Raw genomic sequence first — 1431 nt, forward strand, 5'->3', positions numbered from 1 at the left:
CTTGTGCCCGTGACATGTGTAAGGATTTTCGAGCGAGATCGTTGCCAGTGCCCCTGGACTGGCTCCTGTGCAGGTGGAACATAAAATATACCATATTGAGCGTGGCCGTTGCCAGTACCGCCTGACTGGCCTTCGTGCGGGTGACACGTAAAAGCACCCACCACACTCTCGGAGTGGTTGGCGTTAGGAAGAGCATCCAGCTGTAGAAACTCTGCCAGATCAGATTGGAGCCTGGTGTAGCCATCTGGTTTCACCAGTCCTCAGCCAAATCGTCCAACCCATGCTAGCATGGAAAGCAGATGTTAAACGACGATGAACGATGTCTGTGTGTGTTGAACATTGGGGCTTCGTTGAATATGCAGTATTAATAATGCTTATATTATCAGAGCTTCTAATTCAGTAGTTGGCTGTTATTTCTGGCAACCACTTAGAGGTTACCTTGGGTGGTTCGCTAAATGGTTTGGATTTGTCTTTGGGTGGCAGTTGCCTTTACTGTTTAATGACGAGTTGCCAGCTGTAGAGCTGTTTGTTTCTGATCTGCTAAACTCTGTCTCTCTCTCTCTCTCTCTCTCTCTCTCTCTCTCTCTCTTTTGATTGATTTTCAGGCTGCCCTCTGGTGAGCAGGGACCGAATCCACTCCACGATGATAAACCCATTAGCCACCGACCTGGAGAACCACATAAGGTAAAGGATTGTTGTTGTTATTATTATTACTTTTATTATTATCATTATTATTATTATTAATTATTATTATTATTATTATTAATTATTATTATTATTATTATTATTATTATTAATCAGGGTATGGCTGTTCCTGTGTTGGGAGCTCGGCTGCGGAACATACGACCGTTACAGCTAGGTAAGTGCTGCTTCCCCAACCATATGTTTCTGGGTTCAGTCCCACTGCGTGGCACCTTGGGCACGTCTCTTCTACTACACCCTCAGTGGATTTAGTAAATGGAAGATGAAAGAAGCCCACCAGCACATTACATTCTATATTGTGTCTTTGAGGAATAAACTCAACAACATTAATAATTGTCCACTCAATGAAAGCTGTCTGTCTAATAACATTGTCTAAACAAGCATAAGTCAAACACTAACACCTCTAAAGTTTACAAAAGAATGACAACCAACACTTTTAAGACAAGACACATTTCACACGCACCTTCATTTTGGAATCACCAATACTTTATTATCTCCCCTTCTTTCTACCTCTCCTGTCAAACCCTTTTTTTTCCAACGAGTCGCCATGTTTGACTGCTAAATTCACAAGTTTTTTTTTATTCTCTCTCTGTTTATTTTCTCTTATTCCTTTCTATTGAAGAGCATAGGCTCGAAATGTAAAAGACTTTATCACTTTCCTGAGCATCAAACTAATACACCTGCTTGTTGTTCATACACCTGTCTTTTGTTTTTCAGTAAATTTCAACT

General features: G+C 41.0%; 1 protein-coding gene across 1 annotated transcript in view; it reads left to right on the top strand.

Annotated features, from left to right (window-relative positions):
• The first annotated feature begins 16 nt into the window (after nt 1-16).
• LOC106874966 (uncharacterized) overlaps nt 17-1431 on the top strand; it is a 5703-nt gene continuing 4288 nt past the window's right edge. Inside the window, exons 1-2 of the mRNA XM_014922888.2 lie at nt 17-684; nt 802-859. Coding sequence (XP_014778374.1) covers nt 805-859 — 55 coding nt within the window. The 5' untranslated portion in view covers nt 17-684; nt 802-804. The remainder of the gene's footprint in view (nt 685-801; nt 860-1431) is intronic.

This window comes from Octopus bimaculoides, chromosome 29 (genome assembly GCF_001194135.2).
Source record: "Octopus bimaculoides isolate UCB-OBI-ISO-001 chromosome 29, ASM119413v2, whole genome shotgun sequence".
In the NCBI taxonomy this organism is placed as follows: domain Eukaryota; kingdom Metazoa; phylum Mollusca; class Cephalopoda; order Octopoda; family Octopodidae; genus Octopus; species Octopus bimaculoides.